The sequence below is a fragment of the Oncorhynchus clarkii genome, chromosome 17 (genome assembly GCF_045791955.1).
Source record: "Oncorhynchus clarkii lewisi isolate Uvic-CL-2024 chromosome 17, UVic_Ocla_1.0, whole genome shotgun sequence".
Taxonomy (NCBI): Eukaryota; Metazoa; Chordata; class Actinopteri; order Salmoniformes; family Salmonidae; genus Oncorhynchus; species Oncorhynchus clarkii.
Window position 1 is genome coordinate 5086435 of NC_092163.1, and position 21360 is coordinate 5107794.

The window sequence follows — 21360 nt, forward strand, 5'->3', positions numbered from 1 at the left end:
CGATCTCCCCATTTCTTTCCTTATGGTTCTGGTCGTGGAAGTTTCCATGTGCGTTAGTTTTTGAGCTAGCAAGCTTATCTGGCTATCTAGTAGTGTCAAACTTAGTTTTAGAGGTGGAAAACTTGCAGAAAATAATCAATTACGTTGGTAAACAAACTAAACCATATTCATACGGGGTTTATCACCGTAGAAATGAACTACCAAACGGTCATATTTGGGTAAAGAAATCCAATCATTCCTTCAACTACCAAAACAAATGATCTGCACTGACCGCCATCTTGCGCGCCCACAGCGTGTTTACTAAAGGCTAGTTAGCAAGCTAGCTAGATCAATAGACTAATCAATGTTGATCGGGTGAACGTGGACAAATAATCCGACTATTAAATCGTGTTTGTTGTATCTGGAAACGTTATAGAAAATGATAGAAATTTTGATTTTTACCTTCACACTTGATTTTGAAAGTTGCCCGCTGCTGTTGTTGTTTGCCCTGTTTTAACAGAACGAGATATGCGCTGTTCCCGCGAGAATACAGATCTGTGTGCTCAAGACCGTCGTGGCTGCGCATATTGCGCAAATTCATTTCATCTTTCTTTCTGAATAGGATTTAACATTTTTTTCAACATTTATTTAACATTTATTTAACTAGGGCATGATAACATTATATTTTACCCAGTCTCAGATCATATGTGAATTGGCTTGAAGATCATTTTGGCAGTTAATCACGGTTCCAAACTGATCAAAGAAAGCAACTTCTTCACTCAAACTGTTTGTAATTGATTTACGTGTCGACAGTGTCATCTTGTGGTTTAACGGAACGACTACACATTGCATTCATCTCAACTTCACTGATGTCTTTTCTTTCAGGTTGAATAATCATACAAATATATTATATCTTAACGACCAAAACAGATATTCTGAATAATTCCCCAAAACCATAATTAAGGAACATGACAACAGTAATGGAATGTCATATTATTGTACCAACATAAATCATGGACTTCTCAAGAAGGTAGAAATAGCTTTTAATGTCAAAATAGAGCCGATCCATTCTATTCAAAATGACATATATTACACACAAGATAGTGTCTATACATACATAGTCTATGTTAGACAGACAGAGAGGTTACATTTCAACATCTGTAGGTCCTGCTTCTATCAAAACAAACAGTACAAAGTATGGCAGCTCACAGAGGGAGGAACACTTTAAAACTGCAGGGGGGGTTTGTCTTTACAGTGTGTGTCTTGACTCTCCGTGTGAGTGTGTGTCTTGACTCTCTGTGTGAGTGTGTGTCTTGACTCTCTGTGTGAGTGTGTGTCTTGACTCTCCGTGTGAGTGTGTGTCTTGACCCTCCGTGTGAGTGTGTGTCTTGACCCTCCGTGTGAGTGTGTGTCTTGACCCTCCGTGTGAGTGTGTGTCTTGACCCTCCGTGTGAGTGTGTGTCTTGACCCTCCGTGTGAGTGTGTGTCTTGACCCTCCGTGTGAGTGTGTGTCTTGACTCTTCGTGTGTTTTGACTCTCCGTGTGAGTGTGTCTTGACTCTCCGTGTGAGTGTGTGTCTTGACTCTCTGTGCGTGTGTGTGTGTCTTGACTCTCTGTGTGTGTCTTGACTCTCTGTGTGTGTGTGTGTCTTGACTCTCCGTGTGAGTGTGTGTCTTGACCCTCCGTGTGTGTTGGGTGAGATGGTTCTGGAGCGCAGACATCCACAGGTCAGGTACTGCATACTAGTGTGTGTGTGTGTGTCACTGTGTGCCTCCGTGTGCCTATGTGTGTCTATGTGTGTGTTGTCTCTGCATGCTCGTGTGTCTCTGTGTGTGTGTGTGTGTGTGTGTGTGTGTGTGTGTGTGTGTGTGTGTGTGTGTCTAGTTAGGGGAGATGGTCCTGGAGCGTAGACATCCACAGGTCAGGTACTGCATAGCCTTCATGCTAACGTGCATCAGGGGCCCCAGGTTGAACAACATATGGTAGAAGGCGTGCACCGACAGGCCGCCCGTCTCATCTGCATACTTCAGTGCCACGATGGGCGTGTACAGCGGGTTGGTAAGGTTCCGGAACCGTGCAGAACTGCCCTGCTCAATCACCTTCTTAGTACACTACAGGAGAGTGAGAGAGACTAGTTAGTGCACTGCTGGGGGTGGAAGAGAAGGAGAGAGAGACTAGTTGGTGCACTGCTGGGGGAGGAAAGGGAGAGAAAGACAGGTGGAGAGAGAGAGAAAAAAATAGAGGGAGAGAGGAGAGAGAGAGTGGAGAGAGGGTAGTAGAGACAGAGGGAGAGAGTAGAGAGACAGAGGGAGGGAGAGAGAGTGTAGAGAGCTAGAGAGAGAGAGAGAGAGAGAGAGAGTAGAGAGAGAGTAGAGAGAGGGTAGGCCAGACACACACTCAAGCAGGTGGACTAACCCTGGCGATGTCATCGGGGGTCTGTCCTAGCGTCTCAAAGATGTCGACGGAGGACGGCAGGTAGACGTTTTTAAAGTAGTTGACGGTATCGGCATCGGCCCCAGGGAACTCTTTCTGACGGACGTCCTGAATCATCTTCGATTCAAACTCTGTATGGACCGGGCCTGGCTCTATCATAGACATACTAGGGGGAGGAAGAGGAGAGAGAGGAGGGAGAGGGGGGGAAGGAGAGAGAAAAGAAAGGGGGAAGGAGAGAGAAAAGAAAGAGGGGGAGAAGGAGAGAAGAGAGATCATATTTTTAATCGTATGTTTTAATTGGTCCATCCCCGACAAAATATACATATTAAATGTAAAAAATAAAGCCATTAATTTAGGAAAACATCTGTGTTAGAGAGACTCACGTGACGTTAAACTTGAGCAGCTGTACAGCCAGACACTCACAAAACCCTTCCATGGCAAATTTAGAGGCAGCATACACGTCATTAAACACCACACCTGAGATCAGAGAGCACTATTTCACCAGGATCCCCACTACTACTACATCTGTTCACAAGCATTATGTACAAAAAACACCCCATAAAGAAATGAGTTTCATCCAATTTTCAAATGAACAACAGACATAATAGTCTATGAAACAGGCGATTTTACATTGAATTTCTTCACATGGCTTCACCGTTACATACAAGTCCACCATTATATCATATTCTCAACCGTTTATGATGTTGTACACGGAACCACTGTCATCCTTCACCGTTACATACAAGTCCACCATTATATCATATTCTCAACTGTTTATGATGTCGTACACGGAACCACTGTCATCCTTCACCGTTACATACAAGTCCACCATTATATCATATTCTCAACTGTTTATGATGTCGTACACGGAACCACTGTCATCCTTCACCGTTACATACAAGTCCACCATTATATCATCTTCTCAACCGTTTATCATGTTGTACACGGAACCACTGTCATCCTTCACCGTTACATACCGTCCAGCATTATATCATCTTCTCAACCGTTTATGATGTCGTACACGGAACCACTGTCATCCTTCACCGTTACATACCGTCCAGCATTATATCATCTTCTCAACCGTTTATGATGTCGTACACGGAACCACTGTCATCCTTCACCGTTACATACCGTCCACCATTATATCATCTTCTCAACCGTTTATGATGTTGTACACGGAACCACTGTCATCCTTCACCGTTACATACAAGTCCACCATTATATCATCTTCTCAACCGTTTATGATGTTGTACACGGAACCATTGTCATCCTTCACCGTTACATACCGTCCACCATTATATCATCTTCTCAACCGTTTATGATGTTGTACACGGAACCATTGTCATCCTTCACCATCAAAACGTAGATGTAGGCATCACCTTTTCTGTGTATTCATGTCTGGTTCAGCAGATAGGACAAGAAAACACACTGTCCGACTGTGGCAGAACGTTAAAATGGCCGCCACGGCTGCCAGGAGGCGTTTTTGCAATGCCTCCATATCTGAAAATGTTCAGGGCCTCAAACTGTACAAGTGTACCGAGTTTCGTGCTTTTATTAAAAAGTGAACATATGACATTTGCCACATATCGCTTGGACCACTATGATGTGTATCCCCTCCTCTTTTTCACATCAGCCAATCAATCAATCAATCAATCAATCAATCAATAAAGTATAGTTCCATACCCTGTAGTCCCATGACACTGCTGACCACTATGATGTGTCCTCCCTTCCTCTTCTTCATATCTGGCATCACCTCCTTGATCATCCGGATCACACCGAAGAAGTTGGTCTCAAACACACTCTTCATCTCAGCTATACTGATGCTTTCCACCGGTCCCACCAGACCTATACCTGCATTATTAACTAGAGAGAGAGAGGAGGAGGGAGAGGAGAGGTGGGAGGGAGGGAGGAGGATGGGAGAAGGAGGGGGGGAGAGAGAGAGAGGTGGGAGGGAGTGGATGGGAGAAGGAGGGGGGAGGGAGTGGAAGAGAGAAGGAGTGGGAGAGAGGGATGAGAGGGAGAGAGAGGTGGGAGGGAGGGAGGGGGAGAGGGAGAGAGAGGTGGGAGGGAGGGAGAGGGAGAGAGAGGTGGGAGGGAGTGGAAGAGAGAAGGAGTGGGAGAGAGGGATGAGAGGGAGAAAGAGGGGGCGAGATACGTGGGAAAGAGTGGAAAGGAGAAGGATGGGGAGAGAGAGGTGAGAGGGAGAAGGAGGGGGAGAGAGAGAAAAGATGTAGAGAGGGTGAGGGTGAAGAGAGAGGAAGGAATAGGGAAACCAGAAGGAAAGAGTGACACCCCTGTTCACATAGGTGATCAGAGCACTCTCGTCTCTTCAGTTGTGTTCCAATAGTCACCACCGGGTGGCAGTATAACCTAAGGCTTTATCCCGGTCTCTCACTACACTGAGTTATAACCAGGCTTTATCCCAGTCTCTCACTACACTGAGTTATAACCAGGCTTTATCCCAGTCTCTCACTACACTGAGTTATAACCAGGCTTTATCCCAGTCTCTCACTACACTGAGTTATAACCAGGCTTTATCCCAGTCTCTCACTACACTGAGTTATAACCAGGCTTTATCCCAGTCTCTCACTACACTGAGTAATAACCAGGCTTTTAGCCCAGTCTCCCACTACACTAACTTATAACCAGGCTTTATCCCAGTCTCTCACTACACTGAGTTATAACCAGGCTTTATCCCAGTCTCTCACTACACTGAGTTATAACCAGGCTTTATCCCAGTCTCTCACTACACTGAGTTATAACCAGGCTTTATCCCAGGCTCTCACTACACTGAGTTATAACCAGGCTTTATCCCAGTCTCTCACTACACTGAGTTATAACCAGGCTTTATCCCAGTCTCTCACTACACTGAGTTATAACCAGGCTTTATCCCAGGCTCTCACTACACTGAGTTATAACCAGGCTTTATCCCAGGCTCTCACTACACTGAGTTATAACCAGGCTTTATCCCAGGCTCTCACTACACTGAGTTATAACCAGGCTTTATCCCAGTCTGTCACTACACTGAGTTATAACCAGGCTTTATCCCAGTCTCTGACCAGGGCCTGTATAGTACATATCAGCCATACTCAACTGGCGGACCGCGGTCCAGAAAGGGGTAAATGCGTACTGCGGGTCCCTACTTTTTAGGAACTCAGTCGGGCTTTCAACTTACTGCTGTTGAGAGTTGTAATAGTAGAATGCACCAGGCTGATGAATCACAATATCCCTTTGCCATCTAGGACCTTTGCCACCTAGGACCTTTGCCACCTAGGACCTTTGCCACCTAGGACCTTTGCCACCTAGGACCTTTGCCACCTAGGACCTTTGCCACCTAGGACCTTTGCCACCTAGGACCTTTGCCATCTAGGACCTATGTAACCTAGGACCTTTGCCACCTAGGACCTTTGCCACCTAGGACCTTTGCCACCTAGGACCTATGTAACCTAGGACCTTTGCCATCTAGGACCTTTGCCACCTAGGACCTTTGCCACCTAGGACCTTTGCCACCTAGGACCTTTGCCACCTAGGACCTTGGCCACCTAGAACCTTTGCCACCTAGGACCTTTGCCATCTAGGACCTTGGCCACCTAGGACCTTTGCCACCTAGGAAATGTGTGTGCCCGGACCTTCTCAAATAGTAGTTGCAGTGGATACTCACAGTCAGTGGTGGATAAAGTACCCAGTTGTCATGCTTGAGTAAAAGTAAAGATACCTTAATAGAAAGTAAAATCACCCAGTAAAATACTACTTGAGTAAAAGTCTAAAAGTATTTGGTTTTAAATATACTTAAGTATCAAAAGTAAATGTAATTGCTCAAATATACTACTGTATCAAACGTAAAAGTATAAATAATTTCAAATTCCTTATATTAAGCAAACCAGATGGGACCATTTATTTTTTCTTTACAGATAGCCAGGGGCCAGGGGCACACTCCAACACTCCGACACTCCGACACTCCACCACTCCGACACTCCGACACTCCGACACTCCACCACTCCGACACTCCACCACTCTGACACTCCAACACTCCAACACTCCAACACTCCGACACTCCGACACTCCGACACTCCAACACTCCGACACTCCAACACTCAAACATAACTTACAAACAAAACGTGTGTTTAGTGAGTCAGCCAGATCAGAGGCAGTAGGGATGACCATGTTCTCTGTTTAGTGAGTCAGCCAGATCAGAGGCAGTAGGGATGACCATGTTCTCTGTTTAGTGAGTCAGCCAGATCAGAGGCAGTAGGGATGACCATGTTCTCTTGATAACTGGGTGAATTAGACAATTTTCCTGTCCTGCTAAGCATTCAACATGTAACGAGTACTTTTGGGTGTCAGGGAAAATGTACGGAGTAAAAAATACATTATTTTCTTTGGTAATGAAGTAAAAGTTGTGAAACAAATGAATAATAAAGTAAAGTACAGATACCCCAAAAAACTACTTAAGTAGTACTTTAAAGTATTTATACTTATTAAGTACTTTACACCACTGAGTAGTTGAGTACCCCTGGTATACATCAAGCATCTAAGGAGCGATGATCTAGGATAAATGTTGCCTTCTAGAACACAATGAATAAGACTACATTGACAGGGGGGGGACCTGATCCTAGATCAGCACTCCTAGTCTGAGACGCTTCATACATATGGCCCCTGAACTGAGGTCAGTTTTACTGTGGCCTCTCCAGTCTCTCAATGAACTATGATCTGAACTGAGGTCAGTTTTACTGTGGCCTCTCCAGTCTCTCAATGAACTATGATCTGAACTGAGGTCAGTTTTACTGTGGCCTCTCCAGTCTCTCAATGAACTATGATCTGAACTGAGGTCAGTTTTACTGTGGCCTCTCCAGTCTCTCAATGAACTATGATCTGAACTGAGGTCAGTTTTACTGTGGCCTCTCCAGTCTCTCAATGAACTATGATCTGAACTGAGGTCAGTTTTGCATGGTTTATCCCTAATGGTTAAAGTCAGGATGGAGGGAGATGTGTGTTGTATAGTTGAGAACCTACGACAGTACATAGTATTTTAGACCTTGACAGTGTCCTAGATGGCACCTAGATGGCTCTGGTTTATAGATTTTGGTGTGTTGCCTTGCGTCATAAAAACAAAGGTTGTTCCTTCCTGAGAACGTAGAGAATAGGGTGCCATTTGGGACGCCTTCAGAGAAGTCCATAGATCACACAGGTTGTTCCTTACTGAGTACGTCCACATGTCTGTCCTTGATTCCGTCGATACACTGTTTGACTGACTCGTCCGTACACACGTCCAACACAGCTAGAGAGAGGCTCTTCCCGTACGCATCACCTGCTGCCTCCACCAGCTTGTCTTTACGCTTCAGGTCTCGCATGGTGGCAATGACTGGAGAGAGAGGAGAGGGGAGAGAGAGAGGGTGGGGGAGAGGGGAGAGAGGTGTTGGGAGAGAGGGGAGAGAGAGGAGAGAGGGGTTGGGAGAGAGAGAGGAGAGAGAGAGAGGAGAGAGGGGAGAGAGAGGAGAGGAGAGGGGAGAGAGGGGGTGGGAGGGAGAGAGGGGAGGGGGTGGGAGAGAGGAGAGGGGAGAGAGAGAGAGGAGAGGGGGTGGGAGAGAGGAGAGGAGAGAGGAGAGGGGGTGGGAGAGAGAGAGGAGAGAGTGGAGAGGGGGTGGGAGAGAGAGAGGAGAGAGGGGTGGGAGAGAGAGGGGAGAGGGAGAGATTGGGAGGGAGAGAGAGGGGAGAGGGGAGAGGGGAGAGGAGAGAGGAGAGAGAGAGAGAGAGAGAGAGAAAGAATAGGGTCAAACAGAGTTCACTGGATTAAACCTGATAATGAGTAAACAGAAATTACACTGTGTGTGTGTCTGTGTGTGTGTGTGTGTCTCTGTGTGTGTTTGAGCACGTAAGTGTGTGTAATACATTGGTGTTAGACAGAAGTTACAAACCCTGCATGTAAGTGCATGTTTGAGTATGGAATGTTTATATTATTTGAGTGAGTGTGGATGGGTGGGGTTTTCTATTGTGTGTGTGGAATGTGTATGTTGAGAGGTGAGGAGGTGAGGAGAGGAAAGAGCGGGGGAAACCACATTCTATAAGACATTATGATAATAATAATCATCATATTCCCAAAGGACTGAATTTACTTTCTAGCTGGCTATTGTTAATCCTTGTAGCTATTTCTCACCTCTCTCCCCTCCTTCCTTCCCCCTCCCCCTCCTCCTTCCTTCCCCCTCCCCCTCCTCGTCCCTCCCCCTCCTCCTTCCTCCCCCCTCCCCCTCCTCCTCCCTCCCCCTCCTCCTTCCTTCCCCCTCCCCCTCCTCCTCCCTCCCCCTTTCCTTCCTTCTCCCTCCCTTTCCTTCCTTCCCCTTCTCCCTCTTTATGGAGACCTTCCCCCTCTCCCTCTTTATGGAGACCTTCCCCCTCTCCCTCTTTATGGAGACCTTCCCCCTCTCCTTCTTTATGGAGACCTTCCCCCTCTCCCTCTTTATGGAGACCTTCCCCCTCTCCCTCTTTATGGAGACCTTCCCCCTCTCCCTCTTTATGGAGACCTTCCCCCTCTCCCTCTTTATGGAGACCTTCCCCCTCTCCCTCTTTATGGAGACCTTCCCCCTCTCCCATCTCCCTCTTTATGGAGACCTTCCCCCTCCCCTCCCCTTCTTTATGGAGACCTTCCCCCTCTCCCCCTCTCCCTCGAGACCTTCCCCCTCCCCTCCCCTTCTTTATGGAGACCTTCCCCCTCTCCCCTCTCCCTCTTTATGGAGACCTTCCCCCTCCCCTCCCCTTCTTTATGGAGACCTTCCCCCTCTCCCCCTCTCCCTCTTTATGGAGACCTTCCCCCTCTCCCCCTCTCCCTCTTTATGGAGACCTTCCCCCTCTCCCTCTTTATGGAGACCTTCCCCCTCTCCCCTCTCCCTCTTTATGGAGACCTTCCCCCTCCCCTCCCCTTCTTTATGGAGACCTTCCCCCTCTCCCCCTCTCCCTCTTTATGGAGACCTTCCCCCTCTCCCCCTCTCCCTCTTTATGGAGACCTTCCCCCTCTCCCTCTTTATGGAGACCTTCCCCCTCTCCCCCTCTCCCTCTTTATGGAGACCTTCCCCCTCTCCCCCTCTCCCTCTTTATGGAGACCTTCCCCCTCCCCTCTCCTTCTTTATGGAGACCTTCCCCCTCTCCCTCTTTATGGAGACCTTCCCCCTCTCCCCTCTCCCTCTTTATGGAGACCTTCCCCCTCTCCTTCTTTATGGAGACCTTCCCCCTCTCCCTCTTTATGGAGACCTTCCCCCTCCCCTCCCCTTCTTTATGGAGACCTTTTCCAGGTCGGTCTCTACTTGTAGCACATTAAGCTGTTCATATTCAGGGAGAAGGTAATTGGCAGGTAGCCTTAAGGTTAGAGAGAAGGAAGGAGGATGAGTTGATGTCCAAGGACCGTTTAGCTACATCAAATTATGGCAATCATTTTATTCACCATCTGTATGCAAGGTCAAACCCAAATGATCCCAACCCCTCTGAAAGACACAAAGATGTTACATTTTAATTTGCCTAGTTTCTCACAGCAGGAAAACAATCCTGCAGCAACAGGACATTTTAATTATTATGTGGATTCTGATTAATAGACATGTTTGTAGGGTTGATACATTCAGAGATTTTACAGTGGAAATTACGAACTTTAGAAGCCCCCCAAAAATATCAAATTAAGAATTTTCTGCTGTGCAGGAAAATCCTCTGCGAAAACAGAGTGATCAAATTAAGATAGGACACCTGTATACAGGTTGGAGAGGTTAGAGCAGGGGGCTGCCACACTGGGCGCCCGTGGAGCAGTTGTGGGGGTTTTAAGTGCCTTGCACAACGACAGGCAATGGCATCTAGGATTTGATTCCAGCAACTCCCGGGTCCCGTCAGACCCCGGGATTCGAACCGACAGTACCTGCCGCCCCGTATAACTAAATCACTGTCAGTTAACTATCTGATGGACCGCTCAGTATCATCCCAGGGGCCGGCGCCAGTCCACGGACCACAGGTTGCGTACCGCTGGTCGACATCTAACTGTGTGTACCACATGGTTCTGAGTATCCTATAATATCCTATACTACTATATACATAACAATTAGCCCTGTACAGGTTAATATATACCACATGGTTCTGAGTATCCTGTACTATCCTATACTACTATATACATGACAATTAGCCCTGTACAGGTTAATATATACCACATGGTTCTGAGTATCCTGTACTATCCTATACTACTCATCTATATGTCCCTACCTTATACCACACGGTTCTGAGTAACGCAGACCTGATTCCACTAATGAAAGGTTTAACGATGTGTTGATCAGCGAGATTCAACTGACTAGTGTTAAGGATTAAAACATGAACATGTTCTCCCCTCAGAACCAGGATTAAAACATGAACATGTTCGCCCTTCAGAACCAGGATTAAAACATGAACATGTTCGCCCCTCAGAACCAGGATTAAAAACCACTGTGTTTTACTGTTCTATAGACAGCAGCCAGACGGCCCTGAACTACCTGTACCTCACGTGTCTGCTGTCTGATTTAGCCCTGGCACTGTGGGCTGATCTTATTATGGGGCTAGCTTAGCGTTAGCACTCACCCGACAGCACCAAGAATACCCATCCCACCCCACCCTCTGGCTCGCCCGCGGCCCAGGATGAGGCCTCTAAGTGGGGCAGTAAGCGGCCCAGGCAGGGCCCCTCCTGGAGGTTTAGGTATTATCCACCAGGCATTAGGACACTGAGAGCAGTGGTAATGCTACTACTCCTTACTGATTGGTCTCAGGTTAAGCAGGGATGAGACATAATAACCATGATGTGTAATTTACACACACACACTCTTACATACACAGAGCCTTACATAGCCCAGACTGCAGACACACTCTTACGCACACACTCTTACGCACACACTCTTACGCACACACTCTTACGCACACACTCTTACGCACACACTCTTATATACACACTCTTACATACACAGAGCCTTACATAGCCCAGACTGCAGACAGACAATCATGTAACCATGCTATGTGTTATAACCTGCTATGTAAGTGATGTATGTTGTTTACCAGTGTTATAACCTGCTATGTAAGTGATGTATGTTGTGTACCAGTGTTATAAACTGCTATGTAGTTGATGTATGTTGTGTACCAGTGTTATAACCTGCTATGTAAGTGATGTATGTTGTGTACCAGTGTTATAACCTGCTATGTAAGTGATGTGTGTTGTGTACCAGTGTTATAAACTGCTATGTAAGTGACGTATGTTGTTTACCAGTGTTATAACCTGCTATGTAAGTGATGTATGTTGTGTACCAGTGTTATAACCTGCTATGTAAGTGATGTATGTTGTGTACCAGTGTTATAACCTGCTATGTAAGTGATGTATGTTGTGTACCAGTGTTATAACCTGCTATGTAAGTGATGTATGTTATAGAGGTTGACCGATTAATTAGGGTAGTTTTGGACACCGATTTGGCAGATGTTTTTTGTTTTACACCTTTATTTAACTAGGCAAGTCAGTTAAGAACAAATTCTTATTTACAATGATGGTCTACCGAGGAACAGCGGGTTAACTGCCTTGTTCAGGGGCAGAACAACAGATTTTTACCTTGTCAGCTCGGGGATTCAATCTTGCAACCTTACGGTTAACTAGTCCAACACTCTACTCACCTGCCTTACATTGCATTCCACGAGCCTGTTACGCGAATGCAGTAAGCCAAGGTAAGTTGCTAGCTAGCATTATACTTTTCTTATAAAGAACAATCAATCAATCATAATCACTAGTTAACTACACATGGTTGATGATATTACTAGTTTATTTAGCGTGTCCTGCGTTGTATATAATCGATGCGGTGCGTATCGTTGCTCCAATGTGTATCTAACCATAAACATCATTGCCTTTCTTAAAATCAATACACAAGTATATATTTTTAAACCTGCATATTAAGCTAACAGAAATCCAGGTTAGCAGGCAATATTAACCAGGTGAAATTGTGTCACTTCTCTTGCGTTCATTGCACACAGAGTCAGGGTATATGCAACAGTTTGGGCCGCTTGGCTCGTTGCGAACTAATTTTCTAGAATTTTACGTAATTATGACATAACATTGAAGGTTGTGTAATGTAACAGGAATATTTAGACTGATGGATGCCACCCGTTAGATAAAATACAGTTCCGTATTTCAGTGAAAGAATAAACATTTTGTTTTCGAGATGATAGTTTCCGGATTTGACCATATTAATGACCTACGGCTCGTATTTCTGTGTGTTATTATGTTATAATTAAGTCTATGATTTTATAGAGCAGTCTGACTGAGCGGTGGTAGGTAGCAGCAGGCTCATAAGCATTCATTCTAACAGCAATTTCATGCGTTTTGCCAGCAGCTCTTCACAATGCTTCAAGCATTGCGCTGTTTATGACTTCAAGCCAATCAACTACCGAGATCAGGCTGGTGTAACCGATATGAAATGACTAGCTAGTTAGCGGGGGGCGAGCTAATAGCGTTTCAATCGTCACTCGCTCTGAGACTTGGAGTAGTTGTTCCCCTTGCTCTGCAAGGGCCGTGGCTTTTGTGGAGCGATGGGTAACGCTGCTTCGAGGGTGGCTGTTGTCGATGTGTTCCTGGTTCGAGCCCAGGTTGGGGCGAGGAGAAGGACGGAAGCTATACTGTTACACTGGCAATACTAAAGTGCCTATAAGAACATCCAATAGTCAAAGGTTTGTGAAATACAAATGGTATAGAGAGAAATAGTCCTATAATTCCTATAATAACTACAACCTAAAACTTCTTACCTGGGAATATTGAAGACTCATGTTAAAAGGAACCACCAGCTTTCATATGTTCTCATGTTCTGAGCAAGGAACTGAAACGTTAGCTTTCTTACATGGCACATATTGCACTTTTACTTTCTTCTCCAAAACTTTGTTTTTGCATTATTTAAACCACATTTAAAGTTTCGTTATTTATTTGAGGCTAAATTGATTTGATGGATGTATTATATTATGTTAAAATAAGTGTTCATTCAGTATTGTTGTAATTGTCATTATTACAAATAAAATATAAAAATTGGCCGATTTAATCGGTATCGGCTTTTTTGGTCCTCCAATAATCGGTATTGGCGTTGAAAAATCATAATCGGTCTACCTCTAGTATGTTGTGTACCAGTGTTATAACCTGCTATGTAAGTGATGTATGTTGTGTACCAGTGTTATAACCTGCTATGTAAGTGATGTGTGTTGTGTACCAGTGTTATAACCTGCTATGTAAGTGATGTGTGTTGTGTACCAGTGTTATAACCTGCTATGTAGTTGATGTGTGTTGTGTACCAGTGTTATAACCTGCTATGTAGTTGATGTGTGTTGTGTACCAGTGTTATAACCTGCTATGTAGTTGATGTGTGTTGTTTACCAGTGTTATAACCGGCTATGTAAGTGATGTGTGTTGTGTACCAGTGTTATAACCGGCTATGTAGTTGATGTATGTTGTGTACCAGTGTTATAACCTGCTATGTAGTTGATGTGTGTTGTGTGTGTGTGAGTCTTTAGCAGGGGTTGTAGTAAAGCAGAACGTTGCCACACACAGACACTCCCAGAAGGTTAAGAGTGTGCAAAGCTGTCATCAAGGCAACGGGTGGCTAATTTGAACAATCTCAAACAGAAAATATATTTTGATTTGTTTAACACTTTTTTGGTGACTACATGATTCCATATGTGTTATTTCATAGTTTTGATGTCTTATCTATTATTCTACAATGTAGAACATAGTAAAAATAAAGAAAAACCCTGGAATGTCCAAACTGTTGACTGGTACTGTACATACACGGACAATCATGTAACCCTGCTGTGTAAGTGTTGGAACCTGCTGTGTAAGTGTTGGAACCTGCTGTGTAAGTGTTGGAACCTGCTGTGTAAGTGTTGGAACCTGCTGTGTAAGTGTTGGAACCTGCTGTGTAAGTGTTGGAACCTGCTGTGTAAGTGTTGGAACCTGCTGTGTACGTTCTGGAACCTGCTGTGTACGTTCTGGAACCTGCTGTGTAAGTGTTGAAACCTGCTGTGTAAGTGTTAACCTGCTGTGCAAGTGTTGGAACCTGCTGTGTAAGTGTTGGAACCTGCTGTGTAAGTGTTGGAACCTGCTGTGTAAGTGTTGGAACCTGCTGTGTAAGTGTTATAACCTGCTGTGTAAGTGTTGGAACTTGCTGTGTAAGTGTTGGAACCTGCTGTGTAAGTGCTGAAACCTGCTGTGTAAGTGTTGGAACCTGCTGTGTAAGTGTTGGAACCTGCTGTGTAAGTGTTGGAACCTGCTGTGTACGTTCTGGAACCTGCTGTGTACGTTCTGGAACCTGCTGTGTAAGTGTTGAAACCTGCTGTGTAAGTGTTAACCTGCTGTGCAAGTGTTGGAACCTGCTGTGTAAGTGTTGGAACCTGCTGTGTAAGTGTTGGAACCTGCTGTGTAAGTGTTGGAACCTGCTGTGTAAGTGTTATAACCTGCTGTGTAAGTGTTGGAACCTGCTGTGTAAGTGTTGGAACTTGCTGTGTAAGTGTTGGAACCTGCTGTGTAAGTGCTGAAACCTGCTGTGTAAGTGTTGGAACCTGCTGTGTAAGTGTTATAACCTGCTGTGTAAGTGTTGGAACCTGCTGTGTAAGTGTTATAACCTGCTGTGTAAGTGTTATAACTGGCTGTGTAAGTGCTGAAACCTGCTGTGCTGAAACCTGCTGTGTAAGTGTTGGAACCTGCTGTGTAAGTGTTGGAACCTGCTGTGTAAGTGTTGGAACCTGCTGTGTAAGTGTTGGAACCTGCTGTGCTGAAACCTGCTGTGTAAGTGTTGGAACCTGCTGTGTAAGTGTTGGAACCTGCTGTGTTGAAACCTGCTGTGTAAGTGTTGGAACCTGCTGTGTAAGTGTTGGAACCTGCTGTGTAAGTGTTGGAACCTGCTGTGTAAGTGTTGGAACCTGCTGTGTAAGTGTTGGAACCTGCTGTGTTGAAACCTGCTGTGTAAGTGTTGGAACCTGCTGTGTAAGTGTTGGAACCTGCTGTGTAAGTGTTGGAACCTGCTGTGTAAGTGTTGGAACCTGCTGTGCTGAAACCTGCTGTGTAAGTGTTGGAACCTGCTGTGTAAGTGTTGGAACCTGCTGTGTAAGTGTTGGAACCTGCTGTGTAAGTGTTGGAACCTGCTGTGTTGAAACCTGCTGTGTAAGTGTTGGAACCTGCTGTGTAAGTGTTGGAACCTGCTGTGTTAGTGTCACATGGCACCCTATTCCCTACATAGTCCACCCTATCCCCTACATCACATATGTCAGAGTCAAGGCCCGCGGGCCACATCCGGCCCGCAAGAAGGTTTTTTACGGCCCCTGGGATGATCTTGATTTATTATTAGAACCGGCCCGCAGCAAGCCGGCAGCCCGCAGATCTTTTACACGCACCAATACTACATTTCCCACAATGCAAAGGTGACGCACCGAGCAGTAGGCTGCTTCATTTCAATATTTATTGGCACAGCAGTCGTCAGCATCACAGTAAAATTAACTTTCAGATACCCATCAAAAATGGCAAAACGGAAGGTGGATACTGAGAACCGGGGGTTTCAAACAAGGTGGGAGTCGGAGTATATGTTCACGAAGGTAGCTGGAAAACCTGTGTGTCTTCTGTGTGGAGAAAGTGTGGCGGTACTGAAAGAGTATAATCTGAGACGACATTATGAAACGAAACACGCGGACAAAAACAAGAATATGGACATGGAACAAAGGCTACAAAAGGCAGAGGAATTAAAACGAGGCCTCAAATCTCGACAGGCTCTGTTCAAAAAAGCCAAATCACAAGGCCAGGCTGCTGTCAAGGCCAGTTTTATTTTGGCAGAAGAGATCGCTAAATCAGCCCGGCCATTTACGGAGGGGGATTTCATCAAAAACTGCATGATTAAAGTTTGTGACGAAGTTTGCCCAGAAAAAAGGCAACTCTTTTTAAATGTGAGTCTGAGCAGAAACACCATTGCCGAGAGAGTAGACCAGTTGTCCATCAATCTAAAAGAGCAGCTTGTGAAAAAGGGAAAAGATTTTATTGCATATTCCTTGGCTGTGGATGAGAGCACCGACATTTCTGACATTGCCCAGTTGTCAATTTTCATCCGCGGAGTGGACTCCAACCTAAGCGTGACAGAGGAGTTTTTGGCTTTACGTCCTATGCATGGCACAACTACGGGGCATGATTTGTATGAAGAGGTGTCAAGATGTGTAAATGAGATGGAGCTGCCTTGGGAAAAACTCGTGGGTTTGACAACCGACGGAGCACCTGCGATGTGTGGACACAGGAGCGGACTGGTGGCGAAGATACGGGAAAAGATGCAAGAGGAAAACGCGACAGGTGAGCTGACAGCTTATCATTGTATCATACACCAGGAAGCGTTGTGCGGTAAAGCCTTGAAAATGGAGCATGTAATGAGCATCATCACGCGCACAGTTAACTTTATCAGAGCCAAAGGTTTGAATCACCGCCAGTTCAAGGCATTTCTGACGGAGTTAGAAACGGAGCATGGTGATTTGCCTTATCACACAGAGGTGCGATGGCTAAGCCAGGGAAAGGTGCTTCAAAGATGTTTCGAGCTTCGTGAGGAGATTTGTCTGTTCTTGGACAGCAAAGGGAAAGACACAACACAACTCCGAGACAAAATGTTTCTGTGTGAAATGGCTTTTCTGTGTGACATTACGAGTCATCTGAATGCAATAAACTTGCAGCTGCAGGGTCGGGATCGTGTCATCTCTGATATGTACAGTACAGTGAAGGCATTTAAAACCAAACTGACTCTGTGGGAGACGCAGATGCGGAAAGAAAATTTGAGCCACTTTCCCAGCTGCCAGACCATGAAAGAGAAGCTCTCTACCAGTGCGTTCCCGAGCACACAGTTGGCTGATAAAATAGGTATGCTTGCCGCTGACTTTCGACGCCGATTTGCTGACTTTGAAGCACAAAAAAGCAGGTTGGAACTGCTCGGTAACCCATTTGCTGTTGACGTGGAAAGCTCACCACCAAACCTCCAAATGGAGTTGATTGACCTCCAATGCAATGATGCACTGAGGGCAAAATATGCGGCAGTGGGTGCTGCGGAGTTCGCCCGTTTCCTCCCCGGCACAATGCCCCAGCTGCGCATCCAGGCTGCTCAAACGTTGTCTATGTTTGGCAGCACATACCTGTGTGAACAACTGTTTTCTTTGATGAACCTGAACAAAACATCACACAGAAGTCGACTTACTGCTGAACACCTCCACTCAATTCTGAGGATTTCTTCAGCTCAGAGCCTTACCCCGAACATTGATGAACTTGTGGAAAAGATGGGACACCACCAAGTATCACCCTCAACCTCAAACAAGTGAACATTACTGTGCAATCACATATTTAGAGTTTTTACTCAGTTCAAGTTTAAAAGTTAAAATTTAATATTTGTTTTCACTGCATGTTACTTCTCCTTAAACAAAGTGTTGTTTTTGATTAATAGATTTTTGCACTTTATTTTTTTGTATTTCAATCCAATTATATTTTAAAAATATTTCAGTTGAGTGGATGATAGAAAATTGCTATTATTGTTTTTTCTTTGAAGTAAATTTAGCCCACTTTTGCTAAAATAGAAAATATAGTCTACTGATGGTGCCTTGAATACCGGTTTCTTTCATTTAATGTTCATGTTATGGGGATATTTATATAAAGGAAATTTGTCTTTTGTGTCTGTTGAAAATTAAAGATTACTGACAGAGCCATAAGAAAATATTGCTTTATTTATCTGATCATATTGTAATATATTTGTTAGGTTTTCAGTAGGTTCAATTAGGTTCACTAGACTATATGCGTCATTTAAAATTTTTTCAATGAACATTCAAACAGTCCGGCCCTCGTCTTGTAGCTGATTTTTTTATTTGGCCCTCCGTCCATTTGACTTTGACACCCCTGCCCTACATAGTCCACCCTATTCCCTACATAGTCCACCCTATTCCCTACATAGTGCACCCTATTCCCTACATAGTGCACCCTATTCCCTACATAGTGCACCCTATTCCCTACATAGTGCACCCTATTCCCTACATAGTGCACCCTATTCCCTACATAGTGCACTACTTTTAACCATAAATCATGTTTTTTATGGAGATAAATCATAGACTACAGGTTTTTATAACCCAATATTTCTGACTATTTGGACTTAACCTACTAACAGCATCGTCACCATTAGGCTGCTGTACACCAGACACACACACACACACACACACACACACACACATTTTTCTGTGTTACAGCCTGAATTCAAAATGGGTTCAATCTTTTTTTTCTTCTCGCTCTCACCCATTTACACACAATACGCCATAGTCACAAAGTGAAAACATGTTTTGAGAAAAATGTTGCATATTTATCGAAAATTAAATACAGAAACATCTAATTTACATAATTATTCTCACCCCTGATCAACACTTTGTCGAAGCATCTTTGGCAGCGATTACAGCTGTGAGTGTTTCTGGGTAAATCTCTAAGAGCTTTCCATGCCTGGATTGTGCAACATTTGCACATTGTTATTTTCTAAATTCTTCAAGGGCTGTCAAATTGGTTTATGATCATTGCTAGGCAACCATTTTCAGGTCTTGCCATAGGTTTAAGTGGAAACTGTGATTCAGCCACTCAGCATCATTCCCTGTCTTCTTGGGAAACAAATCCAGCGTAGATTTGGCCTTGGCTATCGGTTATTGTCCTGCTGAAGGGTGAATTCATTTGTGGTTGAATCTGTGTTTGAAATTCACTGCTCGACTGAGGCACTTTACAGGTAATGAGGGATTTATTTTAAAAAATCATGATAAACACTTTTATAGCACACAGAGTGAGTCCATGCAATTTATTATGTGACTTGTTAAGCACATTTTTACTCCTGAACTTATTTAGGGTTGATGTAACAAAGGGACTGAACACTTATTGCACACAGAGTGAGTCCATGCAACTTATTATGTGACTTGTTAAGCACATGTTTACTCCTGAACTTATTTAGGGTTGATGTAACAAAGGGACTGAACACTTATTGCACACAGAGTGAGTCCATGCAACTTATTATGTGACTTGTTAAGCACATGTTTACTCCTGAACTTATTTAGGGTTGATGTAACAAAGGGACTGAACACTTATTGACCCAAGACACTTGATCTATTCACTTTTTTGTATTAATTTGTAACAATTTAAAAATACATAATTCCACTTTGACACTATGGGATATTGTGTGTAGGCCAGTGACCAAACATCTAAACGGTATACATTTTAAACGCAGGCTGTAACACATGAGAAACAAGTCAAAGGGTGTGTGAATACTTCCTGAAGGCCCTGGAGGTTACTCTCTTACCGTGATAGCGCTGTTTCTCGTCCTTAGCGAGCATCACCGCCATCCTCAGCCCGATCCCGGAGGAGCAACCGGTGATTAGCACCACTTTTTGTCCTGGGTTCGCCATGGCTCTCCTAACGTTTTCCCCTTAACGGTTCAAACAACTAAATTCTCTTCTCTCTCCAGTTGGCACATCGGGAATGAGCAAGCAGCAGCGCGAGCAAGATGACAGGGGCTTTGCGTTGAGAGCCACTGTAAGCGGATAACACGCACACAAACACACACCGCGCTCCAGAGTCACATGGACAGCACAGACCTGCGCGAAGATTATCTAACCCGTAGGCCACACTGTCGGTTGATCACCTGGTGTGGCCTCCCCGCCTCATCCGTTGGGCTCGGTAGAACAGTAATGACTAGGCCAGGGACGGGGACCTCCCCCGGGACCCCTCCTCCGTCTGTTGTTTACGGTTGCGAGTTAGACTAGTAGAATAGACAAGGTACAGTTTCAAATTCGTTTGCACATTAGCAGTTTTTCTCGTTATTTCAATCACTGATAGTCACTCAGTTAGCCCATGTCAGCGAACATGTTTTAGCTTGGTAAATTAGTCTAGTAGCCAGCTATTTAAACTTGTAGTAATCATGGCCAAATTACCACCTGGGGGCTCCCCCATTGATTTTGTTAGTCAATTTCACTCAGATATTACAGTAACAACTGTAAACATCTCTCTCCACCCTATGGCAAAATGTTTCGAATTTCAGCAAACTTGCTTTAAACTCACAGCATTTTCTCTACACCCCATTGCAAAATGTGTAGAATTACAACAAAATAACTTGGGGGACGGGTGGGGGTTAATGGCGGGCCCTCATGATGAGTTCAGATTATTTGAGGCCAGCCTCATCATAGTTGCCCATGTCTGGACTAGGCTACGTATCATTGGTAAGGGAAAACTAACGGTAAGGGAAAACTACCAACAGGTGCTACTCTGGTGGATAAAGAACGGGTGTTTCTCATCATGTATACCAACCACCCTGCTTCAAGCACGCACATTGGAGAACAGAAGAGTCGACGTATGAGTCCCAATTAAAGTATACGAAACGGAGCACGGAGGGCGCTTCTCGAATGCATTCTCCGATTGTGCATATTTTGAAGCATACATGATGTAAGTTTGAACGGAAAGTATGACGCGAAATATGACGCAAACATGTAAAAAAAACAAAATGAAAAATGTCATGAAATCAATGGCGGCCATTATGTGAGCTGAAGCAAGTGAAATACACTCCGACTTCAGAATGAAATGTTGCCTCGTCACATCTCATAAGTTAGTTACCTTGTTATCTTGATAAGTTAATACATACACGCTGTGTTAATTTTGGCATGTTTACCTGCATATGTACTGTAGATAGCCCATAATAAGTCAACAGTGATGTGAAGTACTTTTAGGTAAAAAAATACTTTAAAGTACTACTTAATAAGTCATTTTTTTGTGTATCTGTACGTTACTTTACTATTTATAGTATTGCCAACTTTGACTTTTACTTCACTACATTCCTAAATAAAATAATGTACTTTTTACTCCATACATTTTCACTGACATCCAAAAGTACTTGTTACATTTTGACAGGAAAATGGTCC

At 44.5% G+C, this 21360-nt stretch overlaps 1 protein-coding gene across 1 annotated transcript; it reads right to left on the reverse strand.

The window, feature by feature from the left end:
* Positions 1 to 1627: 1627 nt before the first annotated feature.
* LOC139370158 (retinol dehydrogenase 8-like) lies at positions 1628 to 19899 on the reverse strand. Its single transcript, XM_071109484.1, has 6 exons — positions 19749 to 19899; positions 7613 to 7774; positions 4096 to 4275; positions 2796 to 2889; positions 2395 to 2578; positions 1628 to 2090 (listed from the first exon to the last, which is right to left on the reverse strand). Exons 1-6 carry the CDS (start codon positions 19852 to 19854, stop codon positions 1860 to 1862), a joined length of 957 nt encoding a protein of 318 aa, XP_070965585.1. The 5' UTR covers positions 19855 to 19899; the 3' UTR covers positions 1628 to 1859.
* Between the last annotated feature and the right edge of the window lie 1461 nt (positions 19900 to 21360).

Excerpts from the sequence above, each read along its gene's own strand:
- LOC139370158 (XM_071109484.1), bottom strand. The coding sequence starts at position 19,854 with ATGGCGAACCCAGGACAAAAAGTGGTGCTAATCACCGGTTGCTCCTCC. Across the intron at positions 7,775-19,748 it reads CGAGAAACAGCGCTATCACG|TCATTGCCACCATGCGAGAC; the intron begins GTAAGAGAGTAA and ends CTCTCTCTCCAG. Across the intron at positions 2,579-2,795 it reads CTGCTCAAGTTTAACGTCAC|TATGTCTATGATAGAGCCAG; the intron begins GTGAGTCTCTCT and ends TCCTCCCCCTAG.